Here is a 15,715-nt window from a genome sequence, read left to right on the forward strand (position 1 = left end):
TCGACAATCTATAACACAAAAGAAGTCGTTATTTGAAAGAAAAAAATGGGGTGACCAGTCATTTCCCACAAACTCTGTTTTTCCTGACATGGGAGTGGAGAGGAATGGAGGTAGAGGGCTGGAAGAAAGACAAAATACTGCATGGAAGGGTGGATAATAGATTGAAAATGACTGGTGGAGAGAAGGAGCTGAATGGGGCTCAGGGAGGGAAGTGGGCAGAATGGACAAGGAAGTGAGAATCTAGCGAGTCTAGATTCTCAGGCTGATACATCAGGACACCTGTCTCATGAGAAGCATTTGATATCTGTGGGGAAGGAGGGAAAGTGTATGAAGCAAGTGGGCAGGAAGGAGGGCTCCCTCTCCAGAAAAACTGGGACACCTTTAAAAAATGGGGGTGGAGAAAACAGTTTTTAACTCTGTGTATTCTGTTCTCCCCTAAACTCCACTCATAGCTATGTTTTCTATCCCATTCCTGCAAGCCCAGCATCTTTTTTGGGGGGAGGGGGGGAGAGCAAGGGGCAGGAGTTAAGGGGTTGAGAGGAAGGCTGGGGGCATTGTTTTTTTGCCTCCTGCTCAGCACTAACTTTTATTTTTTGCTCCACTTCCTCTATGCCCTTTGTTAATCTCCTGGGCTTTCATTTGGGTTGGTTGGTTTGTTTTTACTGCTTGTCTTCTGCTGGTTCCTCTTCCCTTTATATGCACCCTGTTCTCTCTCTATTCTCACTTTCTCCCTGTTCTTTCTTCCCAATGTGACTCTACCAGGGACATAGCTAGGAGCAGCACAAAGAGGAGCTACTGCTATTAGCAAGTCTTTGGGCTGCCTTTCAGCTATTTTCAGGTTTGTTGGGAGCGGATATCCCTTCTTTTCTCACTTACAACTTGATGTGGGGTGAGTAGCTGTCTGAACCTCTGTGGGTAGCAGTACTAAACAGTGCTTTGGAGAACAGGCAATCCTGGGTGACTAGATATCCTGGGTTTTGTGTAAGTGGGACAAAATCCCAGTTTCAGTGGAACTAACCACTACTAGCCTGGAATGTCTGGGCACCTTTAAACTTAAAGAAAAGGTGCTAGAAAAAAATAGTGACTTATTGAAAACACTTATTTGCTGACATATCTACAAAGCAGGGGCGGGCAAACTTTTTGGCCTGAGGGCTGCAGCAGGTTTCGGAAATTGAATGGAGGGCCGGTTAAGGGAGTCTATGCCTCCCCAAACAGCCAGGAGTGGCCTGGCCCCTGCCCCTATCCCCCTGCTTCTTGCCCCCTCACAGCCCCCCCAGACTCCTGCCCCCTCCACCACCTTCTCCCTGTCCCCTGGCTGCCCCCAGAACCCCTGCCCCGACTGCCACCCCATCCAACCCCCCCTCCTTCCTGACTGTCCCTCTGAGACCCCTACCCCCATTCAACCCTGTTCCCTGCCCTCTGACTGCCCCACCCCCATCCACACCCCTCCCCCGACCACCACCCTGAACTCCCTTGCCCTCTATCCACCACCACCACCCCGCTCCCTGCCCCCTTACTGCGCTGCACCAACCAGAGCACCAGGACAGGCAGCCGTGCCGCCTGGCTGCAGCCAGCTGCGCTGCCCCAGGAGCTCGCAGCCCTGCCGCCCAGAGCATTGTGCCGGTGGCGCAGTGAGCTGTGACTGCAGGATCAGGGGAATAGCAGAGGAGGGGCCAGGGGCTAGCATCCTGGGCCAGGGGCCAGGCAGGAGGGTACTGCAAGCTGGATGTGGCTCGTGGGCCATAGTTTGCCCACCTCTGCTACAAAGGAATACTCCATAAATAAACTATTTCCATTCATGTTGGAGGATTTCTTTTGTATGTTCATACTATTTTAAAAAGTAAACTACTTTAACTTTTTAAACTGGAAAAATAAATTATATTAAAGTGTGTAACCTAAGCTGAGGATGGTAGATGGTTCAATTCTAATCAATAAAGAGATATTTCAATATTACTTTCTGGTAGAACTTATAATTGCTAGGTCTACTACAAAACTCAACTTGGCATTTTACTTTTAAGTGAAACTGCTACATTGACCCTTGGATTTGACACCCTAATGCAAGCGTTTAAATACATAGTAGTGAATAAAAAGCTTTGCACAGCTTGGTGGCTTACACTTGGGTTTTGTATTCTCTTATTTACAAAAGTGGTCTCTAACCATCTAGCTATGCTAAGCCATATGTGATCATTCTTCTGTTTGAAAGAGCCCAGCAGAAGAATTTGAAGCTATTGTAAGGCACTTCGGGATATTCTGAACTTGTTAAAAATAATCAATTTTAAAATCTATTTTAAAATGTCTAAATGCAAAGCACTTTTTTATAATATAGCTGCATTTATTTAGAAAGAAATCACTATTGGAATAAAAACATTAATAAAAATCACTGAAGAAAATTTAAGTACTATTAAATATTCAGAACTAAAAGTGTCATAATATGGTTTGTGGCCTTTTCAGGCTTCTTGTTGTCGAAACAATGGCAACTGAAACGACAGTCATTAGATTCTAGAAGGTGATGTGTTTTACAAGAGCTAGTATTTTTGCATAATGGACATGAGCTTCTCTGTAGATAAAATTTGAAGTGAAGGCTCGGTCCTAAAAACCTTTGTTCACGAGGTGTGTGGTGTTTGTGTTTGGTTTTTTTTTTGTCTTGTTTGCAGAGTCAAACCCTAAATTCATAAGGACCTGATCCTGCAGACACTGAAGTAGGAGTAACTTCATTCATATGAATAGTCCTCATTGACAACCGCGGGGACCACATAAGTGAGAAACTTTACTCCAAATGCATAAGTATTTGCAGGATCAGGTCCTAAATTTGTAGCACTTTCGTTGTTTGTAGTTTTTCTTTTTCTTTGAAGCCAGGCATTAGTCTCACACTAATTATGTTAGTATTGCACATAATGTGAAATACTGGCCCTATTGAAATCAATGGCAAAATTCTCATTGACTTCAATAGGTCCAGGATTTCACTGCAGGCTTTATTATTGCATATCATTTTTTTTTTTCCTACTAACTAAATGTTTGATATATTTCCTTCTGTCTTTTAAAGATGTTTTTCTTTTTAAATGCCCCTTTTAAAAAAAAAAAAAAATTACATTTCTAGGCCTCTGACCTATGCAGGAAAGGGTTACATTCATCCTTCTCTTTTTTGTTTCTTAGCCTAAGTTTGGCTATGTCTACATTACAAATTTAAGTCAACTTAAGTTATGTCAACCTACAGCCACCGCTGTAATTAAACCACCTTGCATGTCCTCACTACGCTCCATGTGTTGGCAGAGCACATCCACAGTAGCAGCTCTTGCATCAACACAGAGAGCTGTGCACTGTGCGTAATTAGCCCTCTGTGCAACTGGCGCAGGATGTTTTGGGAAGGGTTTGTAATGCCTCATGGGGGCAGGTTTAGTGTCACATGATGCAGGTTTCTCAATCCCATCATTCCATGGGTATCCTACTAAATTGCCAGCTGCTTTTCAAATGCCCTGGTAACCTGCAAGCTAACCATCTCTGTTAGAAAGCATGGATCCTGCATTGCTCTTCAATATTGTGCTGTGTGTTACGAACATAAGGCTATAAGAGGAGTTCAGTGGGGGCTATTTGGCTGGGGGAGGCTGTAGAGGAACATTTTAACACTGAGCCAGAGTAATGTGTTCCTGTAGTGTGCTGAGCCTGGCATTGTTTGTTTGCACCACGCTATAAACCTTGTATGATTGCTGTGTGTGCCCAACTCTTATAATGCATGTGCACCGATTGCTATTGTCTTGAATGTTAGCACCGACCACCATGTGATGGAGAATAATAAAGAGAAATTCCGTTTCCAAAAGTAGATTTTCATTCCACACCCATGCAAACATACCTATGTAATACTGAGGTAAACTTCATACATGCAGGGGAAAGTATCTTTAAAGGGGATGGAAGAGGGAATTCATAAGCACATACCCCAAGGAGGCTCTCACAGCTGGGTATATGTGCAGCTGTAATGTTTAATCTCCCATGGGGTAGAATGCCTTGGGTATTGCTGTGGCCCCAGAAGATACATGGAATTGGCAGGTAGGGATGAGGGGAAGGGGAGTGTAGGGAGGTCCTTGTGATACTCTCTCCCAGCCTCCCTACAGTGATTTCTCCCCACAGACCCAGGAAATCCTCCACCTTCTGTGTACTCCAGGCAGCAGCATGTTTGCTGCATGGAGCTGGCTTGCTCATCTGGGCAGTCGCCCTGCAAATCCATGGATATCCGTTTTATATCATTTTTGTGGATCACGGATCGGATGTGGATACAAATTTTGTATCTGAGCAGGGCTCTAGCTATGTGAGCTCTCCACACTGAGCAAACAGGAAGAGCAATTTCAAAACTCCATGGGGCCTTAAAAGGGGAGGAGCACATATCTGTGTACCTGGCTGCAGGGCAGTGGAGTTCAAAACAGTGATCAGAGCAGTCACCGTGGGCATTGTGGGATACCTGCTGGGGGCCACTTAGGGTGACGTAAGCAATGCAGTATCTACACTGACACTGCGTCATTCTAACCAGGTTGCCCTAAGTTCTCGTCGGCGTAGCAGGAAAGTTAAAGCAGCAGGAGGAGTATTGCAGTGTGTACACCTCTATAGTTAGGTCAATGTAAGTTGCCTAATGTTGGCTTCTCTTTGTAGTGTAGAGAAGCCCTTGAATCTTAATCCAATAGTTCTTAGAGCTGTGGTTTAAGGCATAAGTAAATATTACTCTAAAGTTTTATTGTGAACAGAGAAATTCAGACATTTAGCTTCAGCTGTTATTTCAGCAGTAGTGCAGCAAGGAAACAGTTTCTAAATAATAACAATTAATAAACATGTATATGGTATTAGTGAGACCAGTACTCAAATAATGAGTACTGTTCTGGTATCAGCATTTTAAAAAGATGTGGAAAAATTGGAGAGGGTGGAGAAAATGTCTTGCAGTGAGACTTTTAGAGTTTACAATCTATTTAGTGTATCAAAAAGAAGATTCAGAGGTGACTTGATTGCACTGTATAAGGACCTTCACATGGAGAAAATACCAGGTACTAAAGGGCTCTTTAAACTAGCAGAGAAAGAGATAACAAGAACCAATGTCTGGAAGCTGAAACCAAACATATTCAAATAAGAAATTAGGCACATTTTTAGTGTGTGACTAACCATTGTTGAAAACTAACAAGGGAAGTGGTGGATTCTCCATCACTCGATGTCTTCAAATCCAGATTAGATGCCTTCTGGAAGTTATGTTTTAATCAAACACACATTGTTATGCTCAGTACAGGGGTATCTTAGTGAAATTTAATGGCCTCTGGTATCCAGCAGTTCAGACAAAAAGATCAAATCATCCCTTCTGGCCTTTATGAATCTAAATGCTACTTTTATTAGTGAACAAAATATATATATAAAAATGATGCCAAACAGAATGCTATAATCCCCCCACCCCAAAAGTTTTATCCTATCCTATGAAGAGAGAGAAAATGATGGTTACTGTGCCAGAGGAAGCCCCAGATTTCATCAAGAGGGTTTGTATTTGTAGTCAGTAATATTTTAGCATGGTCTTAGAGCTATTGTTCACTTATAGTCCCAAAAAATATAATTGTTGCTTTTTTAAAATTTGGTCAGCTTCTGATCTACAGGACCTGTTTTTAGACATAAATCTTTGGTACAGTAAATGATTGGTATAATTGATGTACTTTGTTTATGTGAAACCTGTTAAGCAAGTTGAGTATAGTGAGTATAGCCAGTTTCAAGATGTGCATTTTGCCTTTGGGTTATGGTGATCACCTAGACCCTGATCCTGCAAACACTTGAGCATGTGCATAACTTCCCTTGTGTGATTAGTTCCACTGAAGTCAAATTATGTGTGGACAAAGTGTTTGCAGGATCTGAGCCCATGTGAAAGGACAGGTTGCTATGTTTCTTGCACACTTGCCACTTCATCACTTTATGTGAAGGACTGCAAATCAAACAATGTTGTGTAGGTCCCTTATTTTCCTTCTGATAACAGTTGTGATTTTTCTTTCTTTGAATAAATTCTCCTTGTTCATCCTCTCCCGCACCACAGCAACCTATCCAGACAAAAATTGAAATAGCTGTGTTTGTTTATAGAGCTAAACTGTTACGTTTTCTTGGGTGGTGAATGTGACAATTTTCAGTGCTAATAAAAATGAGACTGATATCAGTAACTACTGCCAAATATACTGCAGGCTAGCAACGTACCAGTTTCGTTACACACATCAATTAATGCACTTTTGTCCCTGATCTGCTGCACCATTGCTAATTTAGTTATGAAATCCTGTTCAGCAGAGACTGTTAACTATGCCAAAGTGAAATTGTGATTATATGATGAGGATGAATCCACAGTGATAATGGGACTAATAACAAAAATACCATGGGCAGTGGTGGATTACTGCACAGGCCTAGGGGCCCAAGCAAATTTGGGGCCCCTGGAAAAATCTACCCCCACCACGACTCCGGGGCTGGAGGAGCTCTCGCTTCCCGCCATGGCCCTTGGGCTGGAGGAGCTTCTCTGGTCTCGGAGCTGCAGCGGGGTGTGGTGATGGAAAGGAGTGAGTGGGATCATGGGGGAAGTGGTGGAATGGGGCGGGGCCATGGGCAGAACAGGGGGCAGGGCCGCAGGGAAAGGGTGGAATGGGTTGGGGCTATGGGGAAGGGGTGGAACAGGGGTAGGGCTGCAGGTGGAAGGGGTGGGGCAGGGCCACAGTTCTGGTGCCAGGTTCCTCTCACTTGCTCTGGTCCAGGGCCCCAGGAGACTTTAATCCACCTCTGATCACGGGCATCGCACACAAACAGGTGATTCCAGAGCTGTAAGGACGTGCGCAGCCAAAGGAATAAGACAGTCACCTAATAAATAAAAACATTTGTCAGCCGAAGGATTCCGTTGAAATTAAGCTCAATTCAAAGAAATAAATACAGTTTTAAAACACAAATCTCAGGCAAAACCTGTAAAATGGAAAAAACCCTAGAGAATTAATAAAATTAAACATAAACTCATCTAAACATTATGGCCAAGACTTCCCAAACTGGATGCCTAAAGTAAGGTCAAGTTTCAGAGTAACAGCTGTAGTCCACGAAAGCTTATGCTCTAATAAATTTGTTAGTCTCTAAGGTGCCACAAGTACTCCTGTTCTTTTTTTTAAAGTAAGGTCCTAAATCTGTAGTTAACTATCTAAAAGTTGACCTGATTTTTAAAAGTGCTAAGCAACCAGCAGTTCCCATTGATCTCATTAGGATTTGTGGGTGCTCAGTACTTCTGAAAATAAGGTTCTTCTTCCAGTGAGTGCTCATGTGCATTCCACAATAGGTGTGTATGTTCGCCACGTGCACCGGTGCTGGAAGTTTTTTCCATAGCAGTACTTGTAGGGCAGCGTCCCTAGCAACCCCTGGAGTGCCACCACTACGGTGTGGTATAAGGGATGCTGCGTGTTTCCCCCCAGTTCCTTCTTGCCACCAGTGAAGGTACTTCGGAACTGCTCTGCTCCAGCTCTGCTATAGCTTTCCCTGCTCAGACTTCGTTTATTTTGTAGTTAGTTAGTACTTGTAGTTTTAATAATAATAATAATAATAATAAAAAAAAAAAAGGGTAGTATAGTTAGAATAGATATGTACGCCTGGGTCGGGGCATGCCTTGGGCTTTAAGTCGTGCAACACTTGTAAAAGGCCTATGCCCGTGAGTGATCGGCACCCTGATTGTTTACGCTATCTGGTGGAAACCCACCCCAGCGACCGCTGCAAAATTTGCAGATCTGTTTAAGCCTCGGACCAAGAAGGAGAGGGACATATGGCTCTGAGCCCTATTGATGGAGTCGGCCCTGACCCCGTCACCGCTGCACTGCTCCAAGTCAGCACTGAGCACTGCGGCATCGGTGCGCGGCGACCCAACAGTGCCTTCCACCAGTCGGCACTGCTCCCCATCCACGGGACACTCTAAAAAGACGAAGAAGAGGTCTTCTCCATTAAGGCACCAGGGCAAGGCTGGGGACGAGACTAGACCCGTGTTGGGCAGCTCTTTGATCCCCATCGACTTCGCGGCCTCTGACTCAGGTCAAGCCGAGTAGCCCAGCCCACTCTGAGCCAACCTCCCCGGACGCCAGTGGCCACATTCAGGTGCCCTCCATGCCGGAGGCCCTGCAGGTGGCTCGAGACGTAATGTCTCTACCAGTACCGGTTGCACTGACACCAGCAGTTCCCTGGTCCAGAGGCAAGCCGGCGCTCGGATCTCCACAGTCTCCGCCTGGACGGTACCACTCACGGTCGAGGGAAGGTTCCCGACGCTGCTCTCCACACAGTGACCATCCCGCTCGCAGCCCACAGGTTGGCTGGCTGGGTGCCGAGCAGCAGGGTGTCCAGGCTGCACTCTGCCTTGAGGGAGCACAGACCTCGTGATCAGAGCGTGCCCTGCCGGGACAAGGACAGACGGCACTGGGGGTCTCTGACTCCGAGAAGCTATCGTAGCCCCAACGTCGCTCTCAGTCCTTGTCCCGGTCACTCCCGCAGCCCCAGGCGTAGATCGTCGGCAGCCAGCTGTCGCGGATCCACCCGTCGGAGCTGTTCGTGGAGCAGCCATTACAGACAGTACTCCCGGTCCTCCACGCCGGGATCATGAGCTCGAGCTTGGCACTGCTTGCGACACTGTCACTTATCCCCATCCCGGGATAGCGGTAGATCATATGCCAGCCCAGCCTCCAGACAGTCAGTGAGCCAGGTGGGTCAGGCGGGGCAGTCTGCTCCGACAGTGCCACAGCAGGTGCAGTGGCACTGAGCTCCCTGGCCAGCACCCTGGTACCAATGGGCCCCGTGGGCCCCGACACAGCGCCCGGTTGTGGCTCGCGCAGTGGCCGGAGCCTCAAAAAGACCATTGGCCTCCTCAGCCACCCATGAAGGGGGTCAGTGGAGTGCTTCTCCTTGGTGCGGCGCTCAGAAGGGGACCAAGTGTTGGGACCTGCGGCTCTGGTGGGGACGTAGTGTACCACACCCCCATTCTCATCCTCCCCCGATGACGCAATCATGGCACCTCATCCTCCTGTCCCTCAGGAGGACACAAAGCCCACCAAGAACTTTTGAAAAGGGTGGCATTAAGCCTCAACCTACAAGCTGAGGTGGTGGAGGAACTCTCGGACTCCCTCTTTGATGTCCTCTTGACTACAGCGCCAGCCAGGGTGGCTCTCCCACTCCACGAAGGGGTGGGAAAGATCTCGAATGCCCAGTGGCAGACCCCGGCTTCCTTACCCCCCCATCTCTAAGAAGGCAGAACAAAAATATTTTGTGCCTGTTAAGGGGCATGAGTATCTATATACCCACCCCATCCCCAACTCTCTAGTGGTTGAGGCGGTCAACCATAAGGAGTGTCCGGGCCAACCTGCTCCTACCCCAACGAATAAGGACTTGAGGAGACTAGACTTGTTCGGTAGAAAGATTTATTCTTCCTTGAGCTTCCAACTGAGGGTGGTGAACCACCAAGCCCTGCTGGACAGGTATGACTTTAACTTGTGGGGCTCAATGCCAAAGTTTGTGGACTCTTTCCAGGAGTGTGATAAGAAGGAGTTTAAGGATCTGGTTGAGGAGGGCACAGCTGCTGCCAGAGCAGCCCTTCAGGCAGCCTCGGACACTGCGGACACGGGTGCAAGATCTATGGCCTCTGCAGTGTCCATAAGAAGAGCGCTGTGGCTCCTGTTATCTGGGTTGTCCAGCGAGGCACAGAGCTCCTTGCAGGACCTCCCATTCGATGGCAAGGCCCTGTTCGCAGAACAAACAGACTTGAAGTTACACGGTCTCAAGGACTCCCGCACAACATTAAAGACTCTTGGTCTCTATGTCCCAGCCCCAGCCAGGACCAAGTTCAAGCCGCAGCAAGCCCCCAGTCAGGCCACCCACTCCAGATACGAGCCCCCTTCTAAAAAATCAAGGGACTATAAAAAGTGCTCACAGTGGCAGTCTTGGCCTGCACCCCAGCCTGGGCCCTCCAAGGGCAGGCAGGTAAGCGCCAGTTTTGATGACACCCGGGGATGACTTACCAGTTTGTACCAGAGATCCACCCGACCTTCCCTTCTCCAACTGTCTATGTACTTTCCTCCCAGAGTGGTCGCTGCTGACCTCGGACCAATGGGTCCTCAACACAATCTCCCTGGGCTATACCCTCCAGTTTCTCTCTACCCCCACCCACCACCCTCCCTCTGCGTCCCTCTTCAGGGACCCCTCTCATGCAAGCTTACTTGAGCAAGAGGTGGGGCGGCTCCTTCACTTAGGGGCAGTGGAGGTGGTGCCGGCAGAGTTCAGATACAAGGGGTTCTACTCCCACTATTTCCTTATGCCGAAGGCAAAAGGGGGCTCAGACCCATCCTGAACCTGCAAGGCCTGAACCAGTACATGGTAAAGCTCAAGTTTCCATGGTCTCTCTGGCCTCCATCATCCCCTCCCTGGATCCCAGAGACTGGTACGCCACCCTTGATCTCTAGGACGCGTACTTCCACATTCATATATTCGAGGGCCACAGGCATTTCCTCCACTTCACATTAGGACAGGAACACTTCACCGTCCTCCTGTTTGGCCTCTCAATGGCACCCAGAGTCTAGATGTGAGACGGGCTCTGGCTTTTTACCTGGAACATACAAAACCGTTCAGGAAGTCTTCGCAACTGTTCATCTCCACGGCCGAGCCCATGAAAGGTCGGCTGATCTCCACTCAGTGGCTCTCCAACTGGATCACTTCGTGTGTCCGTACTTGTTACGACCTGGTGGGAGTTCCCCCTCTACCAATTGTGAGGGCGCACTCGACTAGGGTGCAAGCCTCGTTGGCTGCCTTTCTGGCTCACATCCCTATTCAGGACATTTATAGGGCCGCCACATGGTTGTCAGACCACACGTTCACCTTGCATTATGCGATCGTCTCCCAAACTAGGGAGGACGCCGGGTTCGGTAGGGCGGTGCTCCGTCCTGAGTGTCTGTGAACTCCTACCCATCTCCAACAGATATAACTTGGAATCACCTATTGTGAAATGCACATGAGCAATCACTTGAAGAAGAAAAGACAGTTATCTTTTCCGTAACTGGTGTTCTTCGAGATGTGTTGCTCATGTCCATTGCACATCCTGCCCTCCTTCCCCGCTGTCAGAGTTGTCTGGCAAGAAGGAACTGAGGATGGGGGGAGTGCGCAGAGCCCCTTGTACCGTGCCATAGCGGCGCCACTCCAAGGGTTGCTAGGAGTGCTCCCCTATGGGTACTCCTAAAGGAAAAACTTCCGGCACCGGTGCACGGGGCGAGCACGCACACCTATTGTGGAATGGACATGATTAGCAACATATTGCTAATCAAATTTCTTTTGTATACATTTTTAATGAAATTTAACATACTACAAGGGCTGGTTGAATATCAAAAATATTTTCTGAATATACTACTTGGTTAATTTCACTTGTTTGTATTGAATAATGTATTCACAGAATAGTATATGGCCAGCTTTAGAGCTGGTCAGATAATACAAAAAAGTATCTGTTGATTTTATTTGACAAATACTTGTGAAATTTGTCAATTAATGTATGAGTCAAGTCCTGCTTAAGCAGTCCTGCTTACTACATATCTTTCTTTCTTTCTATTCCTCCTTTTCTTCCTTGTTTTTTCTCTCATTTTTGTCTTTTCTGTAATATTACCGTGTATCACTTCCTGCATTGTCTTCAGTGTCTCAGAGACCAATATAAAAGATGGGGGTGGAGGAGCACACAGTCTCCAAAGGCAACATCTAGGAGACAAGCCAACTTCCCCTCACCTGTCCCTGAACCCCGTTTCGGGGCTTAAGAGTCTGATTACATTTGAAGGCCCTCTCCTCTGCTCCCCATTTCCTTTGGAAAAAGAAGTCTCTCTGTTCCTTCCTTCCACTGTAGTCTTCTGGCTATTAGTGTGTCTGGGGGCTGGTCTACACTGGGGGGGGGGGAATCGATCTAAGGTACGCAACTTCAGCTACGCTATTTGCATAGCTGAAGTCAAAGTATCTTAGTTCGACTTACCTGACCATCCTCATGGCGGCAAGTCGACCGCCGCGGCTCCCCCGTTGATTCCGCTTACTCCTGCCGAGGTGGAGTACAGGCGTCGATTCGGGGATCGATTTATTGCATCTAAATGAGACGCAATAGATCGATTACTACCTGCCGATCCGGCAGGTAGTGTAGACGTGGCCTGGGAGTGCTTTACTTTGCCCCACTTCCAAGCCTCCTGGCTGCGGGGAAGGGAAGAGGCACGTATCTGTGTTGCTTTACTGCTCCCTTAGCCTCAGGTTTTGAATCCTCCTCTCCAGTAAAAGGTTCCATTGCCTGCTTCTACTTCTGTTCAGAGCTTTCTCTAGCAACTGCAGAGTGAGATTGACTTAATTTGTCATTGACCACTACATTTTGGTTAGCAGCAATGAAACTGACAGGACTCTTGACAGTCTTCATTTAGCTACAGCCTGGCAAAATCCTTAGCAACAGTAGAGGCACCTGAGTTCTGGACATCACTGCACTGATTTACACTTAGGTCATATTTAGAAAGTTTCTTCACAACCATAAAGGCTAGAGCTTTTTAAAAAATTTTAATGAACACTTAGAATCTGCACAAGTTGATGGCTGGCCAAGCAAAGTTTCCTAATCACCCCAAAGTGAATGGGCTTTTTTGAGTCCTGATTATAAATCTATATAGTTCTGTAATCAGACTGGCTTGCTTACTATTTAGCTACCAAAAGTAGTAGAAATTGTGGGGCTTCCTTGGCTTACCTCTCCTATTTTAATGACTTTTTTTTCTTTTAACTTTTTGTGGTATAAAAATTTCTTCACTTCATCTAGTCACAGTATATTACATTTAGTACTATTTATGGTTTTAGTAAAATTTTTTTTCTTTTCAGTAGGTCATCCTGTCCTCATTACTTAACCTCAGTACTTAAGCAGAATCATGACCGGTCTCTAAAAGGTAATTATGGCATTAATATTCTGTATGTTTTGCCCTCCCACAATGCTATTCAGAATAAATTGCAGTCTGAAATGTGAAGATGGACTTTTGTCAAAGTGTACAAAGACTCTTTCAGAAAAGTCAGTTAATAGTGCTCTTTAGTTGTCCTAGTGTGTCTTTGGTTTAAACTGATTTTGTTCTTTTAGTAAATCCACCACGAGCTTTTTTTTAAAAAAAGTTTAGACTTTGGTGTAATTACACCAATGTGTGCAATGTCATAGAATGATATGGGCATATGCTGCACTTCTGTGAAACAAGGATGTCATGGTGTAAGTAAATCCAGAGTAGCCTGGTTAACACTGCCATTCCACCTCATAAATGCTCTGTGCAGGACATCCTGCTTTATGGCTAGTCTTATGGCCATATCCTGCAAAGCTATGTGTATTAAAATCCGCGTGTCTGTTCTCTTTGTTTTCTATTCCCTATGACAGTGGGAGAAAAATTCTTCTGAGTCTGGTTATTTATGTTGTAAGGAACAGGAGTATCTGAAGATTTATGCCTAAAGTCATAATGATTAACGTGATAGCCAGAAGAGCCCTATGATTGCACCATGGGCCAGCACATCTCTCTGCAATGTCAAAAAATGTTAGCTTTTACCTTTCAGAGGAGAAAAACTGCATTTGGATCAATCCTGGATCAATCCCACAAGGCAGAGGTGCAGGATTACAATTTCCTATGGTCTACTCATGAGATCCATAAAATACTATGGGATCCAGATGTGAGTCTCGCAGTTATGCAAAGGAGAAAATATAGCATGTCTGTCTTTCACCATCCTGGTGCTGAGAAGGGGTTCCACTCTTTGAGAAGCCAATCCTCCTTCATGGCCTTCTGTGCTCCAACAGCCAGTAAGGGCAGAGGATGGTTTATAATAAAAACATTTGATGGTCCCCCTGGCAGTCCGCAGAGTACAGGGCTCTGTTAATGACGTGACAGATGATAAAGATTCTCTTCTCGAGACGCGCCATTTATCTCTGCACCACTCCTTAACACGGGCTGTCCTTCTTTCAAAGGGCCCTTCCCTTCTCCTTTATTTTATTTTCAAGGGAAATTTCATTTGCCTTCAGATGAAACAAATTCTAACAAGAAGCTGATTTTTCTGTCTGCCTTTACTGTGCAATATCTGGGGGAAGGGGGTTGTTGCCCCCCACCCTTCTTTAAAGGGAGGATTGTGCATCAGTCTTCATTGACAAGTGGGTGTCAACCATGGTGAACATGTGTGACACTACATTTTCAAGCCAGCCTCAAGGGCATAGGAGGATACCATCCCTTTTATTCAAGAAAAAGTTTACTCCACTGTCTTGTTCTTTGTTTCCATTGGTACCATAGAACCTGTCACCAGATCAGATAGGTTTTGATGTATTTATTGGCTCTAGATAGAGCTGTAGACATCCTAATATGTAACACTCTCCCATATTCAGGTTATAGTTCTGTTTTCCCAACCGAATTAGTAATAAAATAAATATTAGATCACATAACCTTCCTTACAGTTAATGGCTCTTATAATATAGATACACCTTTAAATCATCCCCCAAAAAGGGTAATGGAGAGAGATTGGAAGGGCCTGAATCAGCACACTGTTAAGGATTAACAATATGTTTAGCTGCTGTTAGGGCTCAACAGTGTAATACAATATTTTTCATTTCCCATGAGGACATAAAAAAATGTTGCCTCACAACCCTTGTTTAACCATACTTATTTTTGTAGAGCAGATAGCACCTATAAGACACTTCAAAATGTAGTCATCCTTCTGTGTGATTTATGGCTGTTGTGAGAACTTCACTCACTGGTGGCTCGAAGGCTGAAAAGATATAAGCTGTACTGCTACTGAAAGCTAATGGAAATTCATTTTAAGTTGTGTATTTGGATCTGAAAATTCTCTGTTCAAGTCCTAGCTGAGTCCCGAATCTTCCTGTTGATATACTCAGTTATTGATCTGAACCACACTGTCTTGACTCTAATACATCTTAATGTGTGTCCACCTGACACAGTATGTACGCCAAGTATGCAGTGCACTTCAATAGCCCTGTCGTTTATAGAAGACTCTCTTTGATGCTGAAGTGAAGTATTTTATCATCCCTAAAATACATTATGATTTGTTCTGCAGTGGTAGCTCTCATCCTCAGTATATAACATATTAATTTTTGGTCATACAACAGTCATGTATGTTTGGGATTCTTTGCCACGTGGACAAAAAAGAAATATCACTTAACTATAAGTGCATATTATGCCTTTCTAGTAGCCATTTCCTCATCCCAGCTGGTTCTATCTAATCTGTCCATCTAGGTTTTGATGAGTGCAGTATAACACGGGTTTGGGATCTTGCAGTAGCCCTATCCTGTAGACTTTCTGATGTTCAACCAAGAAAAATTAGCCATTAGGGCAATCCAGCTTTCACATTCAAAGGTAGTGTTATTGTTATATGTAAATGGTACTTCTTTCACCTTAGTTTATCTCCATCTAAGGCCAAGCATAATTTTGGCACTTCATTTCTCCCTAAATAGGAAAAGCGGCCTCCGATTTCAAAACATCGTATTCTATACAGTCGTTCCAGAAATATACTAAAACCACCATATACCGAGTACCTGAACTAGGATTCCTACAGAGCCTGTTGTATATGGTTGAATATACAACCGATCAATAAAAAGGCATATTCCACCAGAGGTTTAGTGTCCTGAGCAAGAAGGAAATGTGTCTGTAGAGGATCTCTGCTGATAGCTGTTTTGGAGGGGGAAGGGGTGTCAGGTGAC

General features: G+C 45.6%; 1 protein-coding gene across 5 annotated transcripts in view; it reads left to right on the forward strand.

Moving 5' to 3' along the window:
* The window catches only part of FOXN2 (forkhead box N2), a 125,621-nt gene that overhangs the window by 101,106 nt on the left and 8,800 nt on the right, over positions 1-15,715 (forward strand). For 3 of the 5 annotated variants that reach the window (XM_054023849.1, XM_054023850.1, XM_054023851.1), the window contains one exon: positions 12,865-12,929. The exons of 1 other annotated variant lie outside the window; for it this stretch is intronic. In XM_054023849.1, the coding sequence (XP_053879824.1) occupies positions 12,865-12,929 (65 nt within the window). The remainder of the gene's footprint in view (positions 1-12,864; positions 12,930-15,715) is intronic. One more of the 5 variants, XM_054023852.1, reaches the window with a different exon arrangement.

The sequence above is a fragment of the Malaclemys terrapin genome, chromosome 3 (assembly GCF_027887155.1).
Source record: "Malaclemys terrapin pileata isolate rMalTer1 chromosome 3, rMalTer1.hap1, whole genome shotgun sequence".
Lineage (NCBI taxonomy): Eukaryota > Metazoa > Chordata > Testudines > Emydidae > Malaclemys > Malaclemys terrapin.